General features: G+C 34.6%; 2 protein-coding genes across 3 annotated transcripts in view; one reads left to right on the forward strand and one right to left on the reverse strand.

The window, feature by feature from the left end:
• The window catches only part of CHRNA5 (cholinergic receptor nicotinic alpha 5 subunit), an 18000-nt gene extending 7404 nt beyond the window's left edge, over positions 1-10596 (forward strand). Inside the window, exons 2-6 of the mRNA XM_035335608.1 lie at positions 1642-1793; positions 2637-2681; positions 4104-4213; positions 5189-6020; positions 8046-10596. Of these exons, the coding sequence (XP_035191499.1) occupies positions 1642-1793; positions 2637-2681; positions 4104-4213; positions 5189-6020; positions 8046-8207 (1301 nt within the window). The 3' untranslated portion in view covers positions 8208-10596. The remainder of the gene's footprint in view (positions 1-1641; positions 1794-2636; positions 2682-4103; positions 4214-5188; positions 6021-8045) is intronic.
• Positions 10595-15658, reverse strand: part of CHRNA3 (cholinergic receptor nicotinic alpha 3 subunit) — an 8742-nt gene continuing 3678 nt past the window's right edge. For both annotated transcript variants that reach the window (XM_035335606.1, XM_035335604.1), the window contains 3 exons: positions 15213-15322; positions 13221-14232; positions 10595-11798 (listed from right to left, as the gene is read on the reverse strand). In XM_035335606.1, the coding sequence (XP_035191497.1) occupies positions 11670-11798; positions 13221-14232; positions 15213-15322 (1251 nt within the window). In that variant the 3' untranslated portion in view covers positions 10595-11669. The remainder of the gene's footprint in view (positions 11799-13220; positions 14233-15212; positions 15323-15658) is intronic.

Raw genomic sequence — 15658 nt, forward strand, 5'->3', positions numbered from 1 at the left:
ACTGATTTGTCTGCACGTGTCATTCACTACTTTGTCTGTGTCTGCTATGTGCACCAATTTCACCTCCTTGCCAAACAAAATAATGTTAATCTTTTAAATCTCTACTCGTGTGGATGTCTGCCTCTGCTTTTAATCCAGTTATGCCAATCTCTGGTGCTTTTCTATTCTTGATGCATCTTTTTTTAGACTGGTAGCGAGCACATCACTTCTAGAAAGGTCGTGCCATGCGTTTATGTAATGGGGCGTTTTAAATCTGCCCTAAAAAGAGATGATTGTGAACGTCTTTCTTTGGTTTACTCTCCCCCTTGGACCGAATGTAATAATTGTGAGGTCTTTCTTGTGCAGTCTTGTCAGTCAGGTTAAATCCCATCAGTGAGCAGCAAAACACCTTTCCCAAAGCAGGTGCTGCTGTCTCCTGCTAGCAGCTCTGACCTCGGCCTGGGCGATGGAGGCCCTCCCGAAGCCGTTCCCGGCAGGGTGATGCCTGCAGCTTGCGCTGCTTCTGGAGGCAGTGCTCTTGTTCCGTGCTGCCTTCACCTGAAAGCTCTTCTTACTCAGGTTATTTACTGGGTACGGATCTTTCCTCTTGTCCTCCTCTCTCCCCAGATCTTCCCCACGTTCACCCTTGTCGTGTTATTTAGGGTATATAATTTCTTACATGGTGTCTCATAACAGAGAAACGTGAAGCTTTACCTTAGTTTGGGTGGCAGTGTTTCTACTGATCGTACTTCAGTGAGACAACAGGGGTAAAGGGCTCATCTCTCGTGGATCCTTTAAGATAAAGGACAGCAGTTGCTTGATGGGTTACCTAGGGTGACTTAGGTATCTGCTTTCAAATGTGGGCTGCTCTCTGCCTGCAGTTCCTACATTTACAGTGCTTTTATCCAAAGCTCATCCAGGTAGTCTGTATGCTGCTCTTTGTAAGCTGCACACAAAGATTTTTGGCCGTTTTGGGCCATCAGTTGGTCTCCAGGCCTTGAGATGGATCCCTGAGTGCTCTGAAAATGAACTAACTGCATGCTATTATGTAAAGAGAAAGGCACCTTCCAGTCTATAAAACATTAGAATAAATAGAGGGATCGCTGGTAAATAGATTAGCACGTGTTTGAAGTACAAAATGGGGTGTGGGGGGAGTGCTCTTATACATCTTATGCATCATAGATGCATAACCACGAGAAAAAGGAAGGTGTGGAACATGAAGATATTTGTATTCCAAACAGGAGCACAAGTTACGCGACATGCTGAAGACCTGTATGGGGTGGGTGCAGGTTTCAAGAAGTGCCACCTTGGTTTAGAATGACAGAACTTCAGTCCCTTACAAATACGTTTTCAGTTCTAGAGGCTTTCTGTGATTACATGGCATCAGGTCAATGACATAAGTGTATTTTGCCTTTGTTATTGCTGATGTTATCTTTGTGTTCATGAGTCGTAGATTTAAAGATTGTGATAGTGGCATGGAGATGCTAATAAAAGCAGGTAAGCTATAACATTCGTGCACAATGTTGGCCACGCTTCCAGATGAAAGGGGATAAGATGAGAAATTTAATACTGCATCAACATAATTGCAGCTGTTTGGACACAGGAAGGCAGATGTACTCTGTTCATTTAAATCAATGTTAATAAGTTACTTTTGTTGTATAGGCGTATCTGAACCGTCTTTTATTGCTAAAAGCGAAGATCGATTGTTTAAACACTTATTTGAAGACTATCAAAGATGGGTTCGTCCAGTGGAACGCCTGAATGATACAATAAAAATCAAGTTTGGTCTTGCAATCTCTCAGCTAGTAGATGTGGTATGTATTTACTTTTTTCCCTACTTCTTACAAATTTTGAATGTAGTATGAGGTGAAATAAGTGTGCATATTTTAGCTTAAACATGGTAAATTAAACGTTTAAAATTATTATAAGCGTAATGAGAAATACATTGTAGAAGGGAGCATGAAGAAGTGATGACAAAGTGATTGAGAAAACAAGGGGCTTTCACATTTAGCAGTTTTCAGCCAAAAAAAAAAAAAAAAAAAAAAATTGAATTGATTAATAAGCCAAGGGATTTGTTTTTTAATATACTTATTTAAAAAAAAAAAAAAAAAAAAGCCAAATTTTTAAGCCTTATCAGTCTCTTCTTTTAAAATTCAGTAAGACTTGAAAATACTACTCCTTTTTTCCCCTTCCTAACCAGGAAAAAATAAGCAAATACCTGGAAAGTCTTCAAATACATTGCTTCCATAGTAAGAAAGATTATCTCTTGGCATTACTTGTCATATAAAAAAGATGAACCAGATTTTTTTTTTTCTGAAACTTCTCACTTCAGAATATCCTTTTCATGTTGAATATATTGATTATGGCTGCAAGAGGAGTTTTTCATCTTATAGCTCTTTTCCTCGTAGAAAATCAGTAAGACTGCGTGAAATACAGTCATAATAAAATAAAGGGAGAAAAGAAACACAGAAGAGGGAAAATGCAGCTTTTAAAAAAGTAAAGTTTAAAAGGCTCTCATATAAATGTACTTACCAAAGACTGGAATGTTTTTAGAAGTGCTTTTTGTATTTTAAATTACAAACCTGTATGAACTATAGAGGTTAGTTACTATGAATGTGCTGTGCAATCTTTTTCATAAATGCACTTCATTTTTATAGGATGAGAAAAATCAATTGATGACAACAAATGTCTGGTTGAAACAGGTATGTGTAAAATATGAGTAAAAAAAATCTGGAGTTTCATAACTGCAAATCAAAAGTTGGAATTAACACTGTTAAATATTTATGTATTGAGAACTTAAGTACATAAATTCTCGTTTTATGTGTTATCTTTACAAAATGTGCCTAGAAATGCTTTAAAGTATTAATTGCTATAAAAGTCAATTAAAAAAAAAAAAAGTAAATTGGAAGGAAGAAAAAGTACTTGATAAAATAAATCTGACGCTGCACTGCATGGCTATTTAACAGACCAAGGCATGCGTATAGCCATAGAAGTTAATGCTTTGGTATATAAGCTTTCTTTTAAAAACTGTACTAAGAAAAGTATGATGGATTTGTGTAATCTTTGTATTATTGTTTTAATGTATTTCTGTTGTCAGAAGTTGGATAACTGCCACTGAAGGATTTCAGAGTTGTATATGCTTGCTACAGAAAGCTACTTTTTCCTCTTAAGAATATTTGTTTCTCATTAGGAGAGAGCCTCAGGCTTGATAATAATCAAAGTCCAATGGTACGCTGAGTAACCACTATTAGCTTGGGAAATGCTTCTCACAAATAATTCTCAACTTAAGTTTGAGGAATTGTTGCAGACTGTAATTCCACTTACACATTAACTAAATTACTTTTATTTGGGCAACTTCCTCTTGTTTTGGTTTGGTTCTTCCCATTCTCTTCTTCTCCAGTAACTAAGTTCAGGCATTTATTTTCCAGAGAACTTTGTTGCTACTTAGCAAATATGAGATAGATAGGAATATGTTGATGAGAAAACTTTGTTCCCTCTTAGTAATTTTTGCAAAACTTGTTACAGTTAAATCAGTTAAAATGAAATAAGAACTGACCTGAATGTGTTTAAAATTGTCTTACATTTAACTCTTAGAGACCTGCTTTTTTTTTTTTTTTTTTTTTTTTTTCTTCTTGAGCTTTTAGTTCAAATATAAAAATACCAAAATACTACTATGTTTTTAATGGCATTATTTTTAGCATTGCTGGTGGAAATAGGATGGCAAGTTGCAGTCAGTTTTTTTGTTTGTTTTGATGAAAAAAAAATATATTGCTTCTGATAGGTTTCCAAACTTCTCTATGTTGATTCAGAACCTATTTTTTCCTCCAAATTTGTTTCAGCTTATAATACTTTTTATTTGTGTAAACATGCTCTGGAAAGGAATTTAACATTTTAAGATCTCTGCAGAAATACCGTGAATTGGCTCTTATAACAGAAAACAAACGTGATATCAGTTGTCTGTTTAGCACATTCAGTGTTGTATGTTTTAGAAGACTTTTAGAAGTTTGATGCATTTATTTATTTTAAATTGCCTGTTTTAAAATTTAAATTATCTGTTTTCAACAGATCTTGTCCTGCCTAAATAAACTTCACAATTATGATTTTTTCATTTCATGCATCTACAGGAATGGATAGATGTAAAATTAAGATGGAATCCTGAAGACTATGCTGGAATAACATCTATTCGTGTCCCATCAGATTCTATTTGGATTCCAGACATTGTGTTGTATGACAAGTAAGATTTTAATCTTTTCATATAAAATACATTTAGTCTTTCTCACTTTACCATCTAAGCTGCTTGTACAGGGCTCGCTGAATGGACCCTGCATGTACATTTAGTAGAGCTAAGAATGTGTGGAAGACATTACAATTTGCCTCCAAATGCATATTGATTTTGTTGCTATGTAAAATGCAATTTTGGTTTGCTTCTGTATGGCATTTCCAGTCTTTGAAAAGTTTATTTCCACTTATTCATATTAGCTCTTTGTTAATTAGAAGACAACGTCTCGCACAGTGTTGGTTACAAACTAATAGTATAGAGGGAGTGTGTGATGGGAGAGGATTAACTAACTCATGCTGTTTTAAGTCCTATTCAGCATGGATTTAAAATGAAGGACCCTCAACTGTAAGTTTGTTTTCTGTAAAGTAATGGATCCCAGAAGAAATAAATTTTGAATGAACCTTTCTGCTTAGTTCAGGTGCGTGCACAGCACTTTTACTTTTTATGACTTGCTGAGATGAGAAAGCTGTTACACTGATTATAACTTCAAGTTTGGAGGTGGCACCCAAGTATTATCTGTTTAGAGTTTTTTTTTTTTTTTCTTGAATGATGATAATTTCATGAAATTTAAATATATTTCTGCTGTATTAGCAATAGAAACATTGGAGTTTGGTCATGGGGCTAAAAGTCAGGATTTTTACAATCCCTTGCTTTAATCATCAGAACCATCAAAAATTGTACAGATCTCTTCATGACTTGAAAATGTTCTTCACTATTGAAAAGCTGTTTACCTGTATGAGATTCTTTTTTTTTTTTTTTTTTTTTTTAAAAAAAAAAAAAAACACCAACCAACCAAAAAAACTTGAGAAGTGGACACTGCAATACAAAATTTTGAAGGAGCAAACAGCTGAAATGACATTAGTGAAACATATTTTCATGTTTAAAACACACACACTCCATCATAAATGCATACATATATCTCTTTTTCAGTGCAGATGGACGTTTTGAGGGAACATCTACAAAAACTGTGGTAAAATATGATGGCACCATTGCTTGGACTCCACCAGCAAACTATAAAAGTTCTTGTACTATTGATGTAACCTTCTTTCCTTTTGACCTCCAAAACTGTTCTATGAAATTTGGTTCCTGGACTTACGATGGCTCACAAGTTGATATAATTCTAGAAGATTATGATGTTGACAAAAGAGACTTTTTTGATAATGGAGAATGGGAAATAGTGACTGCAACAGGGAGCAAAGGAAATAGAACTGACGGATGCTGCTGGTATCCCTTTGTTACATATTCGTTTATAATTAGACGTCTGCCACTCTTTTACACATTGTTTCTCATTATTCCTTGTATTGGACTTTCATTTCTAACTGTCCTTGTCTTCTATCTTCCTTCAAATGAAGGTGAAAAAATTTCCCTTTGCACTTCAGTCCTAGTATCTTTGACTGTTTTTCTTCTTGTCATTGAAGAGATTATTCCATCATCTTCTAAAGTTATCCCACTTATAGGAGAGTACTTGGTGTTCACTATGATATTTGTGACATTGTCCATTGTGATAACTGTCTTTGCTATCAATATTCATCATCGCTCTTCATCTACACACAATGCTATGGCACCTTGGGTTCGCAAGATATTTCTTCACAAGCTTCCCAAGCTGCTTTGCATGAGAAGTCACGTAGATAGATACTTTGCGCAGAAGGAGGAAACAGGAAATATGAACGGATCAGAATCATCTAGGAACACCTTGGAAGCAGCTCTAGATTCTATCCGGTATATTACGAGGCATGTTATGAAGGAAAATGAAGTTCGTGAGGTGGGTGTATTAGTCATATTACTCTAATTTTGTTAGAAGTAGAAATTAAACAAGTAGTGGTTTGCTAAGTGGTTGCATATTAATTATGCCCTTGGATTTCCAATTTTTGTACTTCATGGGAAAGAAATGTGCTACAGTACAGAGATATTAGGCTGTTTTCTTTAGTTCTTTATGTACTTTTTTTTTTTTCTAGAAGTAAACATGTTAATTATACATTTTCTGTTACAAGAGCATGTACTATAGCTGTTAACATCCAGCAGCACTGCAGGTATTTTCATGATGAATGAAATAGGTATTTCTCATTTTAATTTTGTACTTGAAGGCTACCTGAAACGTACATTTGGTTTACATCTTCACAATAAATACTGCTAAGCCTTATTTTGGAGCTTTTGATTCCAAATAAAAGCATTTTTTTAATTTAATGATTTGTATTACTTCAAATACAGGCTATTACTGTATATTAGCCATTTTGTACTGAGATTACACATGGACTCAACAATCTCAAGAGATTTCTTGTAGCCCTATCATTATTGGTTTTTAAATTATATCGAAAGATGTCTGAGGGTTGTTTTTTCAGTCTGTACATTTGCACTCTGAGCTATCCTTAGTGGATATTTACACCATGCAGGTAAGAGCTTTATGAATTTATTTTCTTTCCTTGCTTTGAAACTGGCACCGCTGGAGCATGAGAGATCGACACGCTATTTTCAGGCCAGTATAGAAATACAGAAGTTTGCTATCTGGTCTCATGATGTTGCTACGTGTTTCTGACAGTGAAGTCTGAGATTCTTTCAATTTACACAGAAATGATTGTCTTCAGAAGTTGCTGGTTGTTGAGAGGTATGTGCTCCTATGCTAGCCTAGGAGTAAGCTAACTCCTCTGATGCAGCTTCTCCAGACTAATATTATTGCAAGAGTTACAGCCTGGATTTTGAGTAACTGTACTATCTACTGTTCTGGTATATCCACTGTACTGTTAAAACAGGATCAGCGTATATGCAATGCACAGTATACCCATGCCTTGTTTATACAAGGCAAATAGAGTAGTTTGCTATTAAATATGTAATTTCCAGTAAAATGATGGTTAGTTTTCTTTCTCTTACTGAGCCTACTCTGTTTGACTGTGAGTGGCAAGAAAGATGACAGGTTTTTTTTTTTTTTTTTTTTTTTTTTTTTTTTTTTTTTTTTTTTTTTTGTGAAATGTTGCTGCTACTCTAAACCTCAGAACTGAATACATAGATGACAGGGGGACTCACCTGTGTTTTGTTATTTGGCACCCAGAGAATGCAAGCTTTACCTGCAGAAAGTTGTTAGCCCTGATTGTTGAAAATAAAATGTACACAACTAGTGTTGTAGCTGTGCCTCTTAGGAAGTAGTAGGCCTGGGAAATGCACACAGCTCTATTTCAAATGAAAGATACTTGTTTGGCAGGGTTTTAACTTGCTTGCCTAACTATATCACACGTACTTGCAAAACTGTGTAGATAGGAGTAATCCTATCAAAAAGGAAAAGAGTTTTGAAAGTACAGTGAGTATTCTCCCTGGTATGTAATTCCCTGCAGTGATAACTTCAGTTTTCAAGTTTTATGTATAATACAACAGCTGCTCTCTACTGTTAATCTTATACAACTTTTGCATCTAGCTCCTGCCTGGGAATTCTACTTTATGATGAGGCTGTGGCATGAATCCTAAATCCTTGTATGTTATAAAATTGTTATAAAATTATAAACTTTTTCTCTCTATATAGCTGAGGATGTTCAATGCTTGTCAGGGTCACTTGCTCCATTAAAATCTAATATTTGTGCTGTATGGTTTACCAGTCTTAAAGACAAGTTTGTTCCTGCTCTAGGTCATAGTGTGATTCTTATATATAGTGTGTGTGTACATATAAAAGAGGGGTTATCAAATTGACCTGACTGGGAGGGGGAAGCAAATGTGAAGTGGTTAACTGTTGCAGAGTTTGATGCTGTATTTTTACCTGTTCTTGCACGTACTGAACAGCTCTTACATGTTCTTTGGTTTTTAGGTTGTTGAAGACTGGAAATTTATTGCTCAGGTGCTTGATCGAATGTTCTTATGGACTTTTCTTCTGGTTTCAATAATTGGATCACTGGTGTTATTTATTCCTGTTATTCATAAATGGGCAAGTATAATAGTACCTATGCACATAGGCAGTACAAATGCATAAAATATTTTTGGATCTGTCTCCTGCTGACATTCATCTCTAAAAAGGTTTGCAGTTACTCTGTTTTCATGCATGTTCTTTATAGGCATGTTTCTGGTAAGAAAAAAAAAGGAAAAACCCCAAGCCATAAAATTATTTTGATGTTAAAGCATGGCATATAGGACACCCAGAAGTCAATTTGCTTAGTGCCAGTATACTAATGTACTTCTAAATCAGGTCAGGCTCAAAAGAACCTTTTCAAGCACTTGCATGTGTATGTCAGAAACAGTATATACTGACACCTACTGAGAAGTAGGATTTAACATTTTTTAATGATGATTGCTGTAGTCTCATTATTAAATTACTATGCAAATTATTCTATGGCATATTAAATGTTTGCAGATGCTTACACAGTAGAGATGCTTATTTCAATTTATTATATTATGCAAAGGTGAATTTGTATTGGCATCAGCTGTCTTCAGTGTATTGTACAGAGTTTCTACAGCGTGAATTAAAAATGATAAAAATATCATCTGAACTTTATGCATATTCAGCATACAAATAGTGATTTGGCTGTGTTGTATCTATAAATTTTCAGTGGAATTTGCTGCTGAACTTAAAACCTTTTTAACTCTATCATATTAACGTGAACATATAACATAGTAGGCCTTAAAACGCTTACAGGATACATGGATATTGAGATCTCTGTATCAGCTATGGAAAGAGAGGCAAAGGCAATTCAATGAGATGTCCAAGTTGCACAACTGTTCTAATAGGTCAGAACATTCAGATTTCTTTATTCTTGATGAAGATTGTGATACTAATCTTAGCTGCAACCATGTTGCTTTTTCCGACCTTGTTTGTTTTGCAGAATTAAGTTTTTAAGCACAAGTAGCAGGAATTTGGAGAATGCATTTCTGAAGGAAATAGGCTGAAAATTCTTATGCCATATAACAAAGTACAGACGATAAAATTTTAACCTTTGTTAAATTGAATTTAGAAAATTACCTTTATATGTTCTCTCACTTGCAGAACCACATATAACTGAACAGCAAGGACTTAAAGCTTTCCATACTTTTTTTTTTTTTTCCTGAGTGTTGAAAACTAAATAACGTGTATATATATATATTACAACTTTTTAATTATATCATTAAAATATATTTTAATAATGAATTTAAATTCAAATTCATTTCAGTGCCACTTTTCTTAAAAGTTTTATTTCTGAAAGAGATGAGATGGTGTTTTCCTACACCTAAGTTTTGATAGTTACTTACTATGTTATTTTAAAACACGTTTGTGTCCTGCAAAACTAATGGAGTAATGTTAAGGAAGAACAAATCTTGGTAAGTTTTTTGTTTGGTTAAATTCTCAGACCAATAATAACATGTTTAGGTGAAAACTTTAATGTAAATTTTTATATTGTTAATAATGTAAGTAATAGTAGTTATGGATTTGGGGAAAAGATACATTTTTCCTCTCTGTCACCTTTAGAATAGCTCTATTTGACATTGTGCTGATTATAATACCTATTGCTTATGTCATAACTTATATATAACCAGAAGTTTATTTCAAATTCTTTCACCTGCAGGATGTTCTTGGTTTTGTATAGCTTCTTCAGTCTCATGGGCAGGGAAATGATGCCAACCAATATTCTATTTTTTTTTATATAATTTTAAAAATGTAATTTCAAATAATTATGATTGAAAAAGGAATCTCTTCTTCTTCAGATATACAATTATATCTGTCATTATATATCAGCATATTCTGTATTCCCACAATAACTTATTTTAAAGTTGAATTTATCATGATTATCTTATTGAATCCATTAATGTAATTTTTAACTTTCTCAGTATTACTAAGACTAATGCATCAGTAACTTTGTGTGAAAATGCAGAAGTACTTTAGCTATCTTATTTTCTCTTCAAAATCAAAATTTCTTTTTATAGTCCTCCTTGTTTTTGAATTGCTTATTGAAATTTATCTGAACAGAAAACAAAGTAAGGAAAGGTATAGACTATATATATATAATATATATAAATTCCCTTACTGTATCTTTTTGTTAAATGATGGCCGGAGAGTGCCCAATTATATCATGAGATGTTTGGCAGCATATTGCCAATGGAGTCCCTATCTTTATACTAGTAACTAACAATTTTTGCAAATCCTTGAAATTCTTAAAGGTATTTCTATAATCATATGATATGTTAGGATTAGAAAGATGATGCTCAAATCCTTGGGATATCCAGGCCATTCTTAGGTGTGTTTGAAATTAAAAAAAAAATAATAATAATAGACCCAGAAGCATGCACCTTTAGTTATGTAACTCGTTTCTGAATGTGCTGAATTGTACCTAATGCTGCTTTATATGGCTTTTGTCACTCAGTCAAAATAAATGGGAAAAAAGAAATCACTATTTTCAACAGCTTCATTCTCTTTATTTTCATAACAGTTACATCATTTGATACCACTACATTCTAAAAAGTTTCCAGTTTGGTACAGCAAGAATGGTTCATATCTTTACAAAACATTTTCTCATTACAGTATTTTGTTGCATGGCTTATTCATTATTTATTATTATTAAATGATTTGAAGATATTAATTTAAAAAAAAAAAGATAAGTCATATACCCAAGAGATAATTTTAGCATACTTTACAGGAATATTGAATATCTACATGGTTCCTGTTACAATAAAACACCGTGCAGGATGTTTCTGTGTCCAAAATACCATACCACATTTTGATACTTTGCGTAACCCACTGACTGCATCTTACTGTGTTTGATTTGCATACAGCTTAAAACGTTATTAGGTTTAGATAACTTTGACAGACTCTTCATGCTGTGACAATACGGGAATACACAGACACTACATGACAATGCTTTAATTATCATCATCTATTACTCACCTATTCCTTTTTCTTCTGTAATAGATGTGCCCATAGTCCTTTCTTCCCACAGTTTGCATCAGTTTATACACTAGGTGGCAATGTTCTGCATTCAAACTAATTTGGTATGTATGCTTTCTAAATCATTTCATCCTCACGAGGGCATTCCTTAAACCAAATATGAATTTATTCCCAGAAAATCCTGTCAGGATTTAAAGGTACTTAACACCAGACAAAGTTGCCCAAAGTATTCTACCTGGCTTGACTCTCAGAATATTCATGCAATTTTCAGTTTCTTTACTAGCATCTTAAAACATTCATAGAAAGTTTAATGGACGATCTGCATCTTTTCCAGTTATTTTAAAAAATAGCCGGCAAGTATAGTGCACATTACTTTGGAATTAGTGTCATAATGGTTCAAATTATTTTTTTCATCTTTTCACATTTTTTAATAAAGCCTTCTTGGTCAAGCAAAGTTGAGGCCAAGAAAGATTACTATTCTACTACTGAAACACATAAAAGAGAGATCAGGTGCTGGGGTAGGAGTGCAGAGTTTGGTTGGCAAAAGTTTAATTTAACTTCACAATATAACATTTTGATTTTTTACATTTCATCTCCAGCCATCAAAGGTTGTAAAAACAATCCCGCTGTTCCTAGAATACATACCAGGATGAAAACCCATAGAAAAATACGATCAATTACCATGGCAACATATTTCCAGTCATCCTGAATCTGAAAAATAGACCAAATAGCAAGTAAGCAAGTTTATTAGATAAATAATTTGCATTAGCCATTAGGAGCATTTCATATAGCAAGCATAGATTTTTTTCCATATGTAGTTTTTTTTTTCATGTATGTACAACTTTCATGTTGCTGTTTTCATTGATAAATTAATTCATCTTGAAGAAGCTTTGTTTGAATATGCAATTTTTGTGCTGCGAAAAGCTGTTTCTTCAAATACAAGGAGTTGTTCACCAAGACACTAAACATCAGGAAGTACAATTTCTCCTCTGTGTGCTAATACTGAAAGTGAAAAGCCTTACATTCTTAAGTGATCAGGTTTTCCCAGAAAAAGCTTACTGAAGTAGACTGTTCCTATTGCTCTTTAAGCAGCATGTAGCAGACAAAGGTTAATTGGTATATAGTTACTTGATACGTTTCCTATGTAATACTGAAATTTTACCATGTTCTCTTGCAAGATGTAAAACTAATCTCCTTACCTCACATTTAAGAGGGAATGAAGTTTCCAATTTTTTTTCCAGTGGACATTACAACAAGAGTGACATTGAATGTATATGTATCTATGTATGTTACATATTAATAGTAACTACAGTAGGTGATCATTTTAGGTACTCTTCAGATCATAATTTAAATTTAGACTTATTTTTTCTTCAGGAAGGGTAATATGAAATGGATTTTTTTTTTTGGATTTGTTTTTGAAGTCTTTTGAAGCTGTTCTTGAAGGCAGACTTCTTAAAACAAAAAAGCATTTTCTGTATCAACTAATTCTAAATCAAATTCTAATTTCAGCATAAACAAACTAACTTCATCCTAACTTTAAGTGCCTTACTGCATAGGATTTAGATTCAGTGGTGATTGTGGTGATGTGGTTGCTGTTCTTAGAATGTTTGAGGAATGCTGATAAACAGTTTTTGTTTTGTTTTTTAGTGCATCAAGATGCAGATTTATGAAAGATGATGGTCCTTGTCTTACAGCAGTTGTCTCATTTCACTTTGTCACTTTATTCCACAGCAGCAAAATAGGAAAGATCTTCACTGTGAAGGAAGTCTTATTCTCTCTATTGATGGTCAGGTGTAGGGAGAATGTTTTCTAAGGCCACAGAAACAGCAAATTCCACTATTAAGATTATAATTTGGAAAATCTACACTATACGTCTTGTAGGAGTTGATACTGAGCTGGCTGTCTAGTTACCCTAACATGCTTCACCCTGTATATGTGTTGTCAATGAAAATAATACAACAGAGCTGCTCACCAAACTTACCTACATTCAAAGTTGCATGTATTTGTAATATGGCTTGTGTAATTGTATAAAATAATGGTTGGTCTATTTTTTTTAAGATATCTTTTTTCTCACAAAATATATTAATTGCAAATGCTGTCTGCAGTTTGAGTAATAGTAAAATACATTCTTACCTCTTTCGCCTCGTTCTGCATTTTCATATTTTCTGCAATGTATTTAACACTTTCAATAGCATCTCTCATTTCTGGTGACAGAACTGAAAATGAAAACAGAGGATCTAGAGATTCAGAGCTTGAACTTCTTGTGAGATTGCCACTGAAATCTGAGAACTTCATTCTCTGATACTGGCAACAGCTGCATGCTGTATCTTGACATACAAAGCCATCTTTGCAGCATTTGGTTTCAGAACTGTTGAAGCAATTTAAGTTTGAAAACTCGGAAGTGTAAAATGGTTTTGACTTCTGATTAGTCTCTTCATCACTGGCAGGCCTTGTCATAAACATGATCCTGGGAAGTAAGTTCAAGAAGATGGTTCTCACCCACACAGGCATTGTGTGTGTCTTGGGTGTTCTGTAGTGTACATTAAGTACAAATACCGTAATGACAATAGACAGAGTTACAAATATCATGGTGAAAAGGAGGTATTCCCCGATCAGTGGAATTACCAGGGACGTAGAAGGTATAGTCTCAGTGATAACAAGAAGAAACACTGTTAACGATAGAAGGACTGATATACAGAGTGTCACTTTCTCACCACAGTCTGAAGGCAAATAGAAAACTAATACAGTCAGAAAAGAAATCAGTAGACATGGAATAATCATGTTGATAGTGTAAAATAAAGGTAAGCGCCTAATATAAAGAGAGTATGTGATGTCTGTATATATCTCTTCACAGCAGTTATATTTGATGTCATGTTTATACCCAGGAGCTTTAATAATAGCCCATTCTCCACTCTCCCAGTAATCTTTCAGGTTCATTGTAGAGCCAATTAAAACTAAGTCAATCTTGGCTTTATCGTAAGACCAGGAACCAAACTTCATGGTGCAGTTCTGGTAGTCAAATGGGAAGTAGGTTACATCTATTTTACACGAGCTTTTAAATATAGCTGGGGGTATCCAGGTCACATCACCTGTGTATTTCAGTAGGGCCTTTGTCTTGTCATCGACCTGGAAATCCCCAACTGCACTGTAAAGCAAACAAAAATGACAGTCAGAATGTAACTGATCCAGGTAGTTTCATGTAAACAGTTTGTATGCATTAAATCTTTAATCTGGTTTGTGAAAGGCAGCAGTTACGTGCTGATGAGGAACTGCACTGTCAGTGGCTGTCATAAATTTGCACAGTTAAAAATTAAAATAAACAGCTTTGTAAATTTACCATGCAGAATTTGAAAGGCAATATTCTCTTTTACAGGAACAGGACTCAGTGCAGTCAATATACAAAACAGCAAATGTGAGATCAAGAAAGTCAGAACCCAAGGGCGGATATGAGGATGTGCAGTATTGGTATTTCCACCTCATCTGTGGACCGTAGAGGTAGTAACTATAGAGAGAGTGATTAGGGTTGGGGTGCATCTTTGCCTGAGTAGTGTATTGGTGTATTTTTTCTTCAAGTCCCACATTGTTATCTTGATCTTATAAGATCCATGTGACAATTTAATTTGTTCATATGAAAAAGTAAAACTAAAAAGGTAGTTAAAATTCTTTAGGTCTGCAGTTAGAGAAGGAGTGTACAAAGGCATAGAGGTAAGAACAGCAGAAGGGAAGTGTGGGATGTTGAAAAGCAGTCTTTTTCAGCAAGTTCAGTGAACTTGCTGTTTTTGTTTGTTTGTTTGTTTTAATAATAAATATTCTCCCTTCTTCCTAAAGAATACAGTCATAGAATGGTTTGGGTTCGATGATCCTTAAAGATCACCCAGTTCCAACCCCCCTGCCATGGACAGGGACACCTCCCACCAGCCCAGGCTATCCAAACCCCATCCAGCCTGGCCTTGAACACTTCCAGGGGTGGGGCAGCCACAGCTTCCCTGGGCAGCCTGTGCCAGTCCCTCGCCACCCTCATCGTTAATAATTTCTTCCTCATGTCTAAATCTCCCCTCTTTTAGTTTAAAACCATTACCCCTGAATTAAGCTTGAATTAAGAAGATAAACATGCAAGAGTCTTACTTGTTATATAAAACAATATCTGGCTTCCAGATCTGGCCAGATGGTACTCGGATGAATTCAGCACCTCCATAGTCCGCTGGATTCCACCGAAGCTTGTAATCATTCCAAATCTAATTATGGAAGAAGTGAGTCTACATTAGGTTTTTGATGAAATTGAAATTCTGAGGACCAAAGTCAAAACAAGTGCTGTCATATTGATTTTAGGGTCGTTTTATTCTGGACACTACAATGATTAGATGTTTCTTAATTAAATGTGTACGTTTAGCGTTTATTCACATGGAGACCATGGGCCCATGGGGCTAAGTATGACTTAGGCGTGTACAAGTCCCTCTACAAGGAATGTGTACCCAGTAGATGAAAAAAGATGAAAGTGTAGGATGTGAATAGTAATTTACACACAGATTACACACAGAATTTCTAGGTTGGAAGAGACCTCAAGATCATCG

Source organism: Oxyura jamaicensis, chromosome 10 (assembly GCF_011077185.1).
Source record: "Oxyura jamaicensis isolate SHBP4307 breed ruddy duck chromosome 10, BPBGC_Ojam_1.0, whole genome shotgun sequence".
NCBI classification, from domain to species: Eukaryota; Metazoa; Chordata; class Aves; order Anseriformes; family Anatidae; genus Oxyura; species Oxyura jamaicensis.